Raw genomic sequence first — 277 nt, 5'->3', positions numbered from 1 at the left:
GCTCCCTGGCCCAGCTGTGACTGTGTGTGTATGAGAGAGGGAGAGAGAAAAAGAGGTTCCTGGTGCCCCTCCAAGTGCATTAAGGACACTCGGGCCTTTTAATTTTAGGAATGAATGCTGATACTTGTGTTTCTTATTGTGATCCGGCTGCCATGGATTCCTACTACAACGCAGCCTCCCAGGGCACAGAAGGCTCCTCGCCTTTTAGGGCATTTCAAGCAAGTGACAAGTTCAGCCCTACTTTCCTGGCCAGCAAAGGACAAGGCTTTGGTGACAG

The 277-nt window shown here is 50.9% G+C and overlaps 1 protein-coding gene across 1 annotated transcript in view; it reads left to right on the top strand.

Moving 5' to 3' along the window:
- The first annotated feature begins 110 nt into the window (after positions 1-110).
- LOC104536561 (homeobox protein aristaless-like 4) overlaps positions 111-277 on the top strand; it is a 2,544-nt gene continuing 2,377 nt past the window's right edge. The window contains exon 1 of the mRNA XM_010179214.1: positions 111-269. Coding sequence (XP_010177516.1) covers positions 111-269 — 159 coding nt within the window. The remainder of the gene's footprint in view (positions 270-277) is intronic.

This window comes from Mesitornis unicolor, unplaced genomic scaffold, assembly GCF_000695765.1.
Source record: "Mesitornis unicolor isolate BGI_N332 unplaced genomic scaffold, ASM69576v1 scaffold28922, whole genome shotgun sequence".
Classification (NCBI taxonomy): Eukaryota; Metazoa; Chordata; class Aves; order Mesitornithiformes; family Mesitornithidae; genus Mesitornis; species Mesitornis unicolor.
The sequence above is the reverse complement of the archived record's forward strand: the minus strand, read 5'-3'. Positions and strand labels throughout refer to the sequence as shown.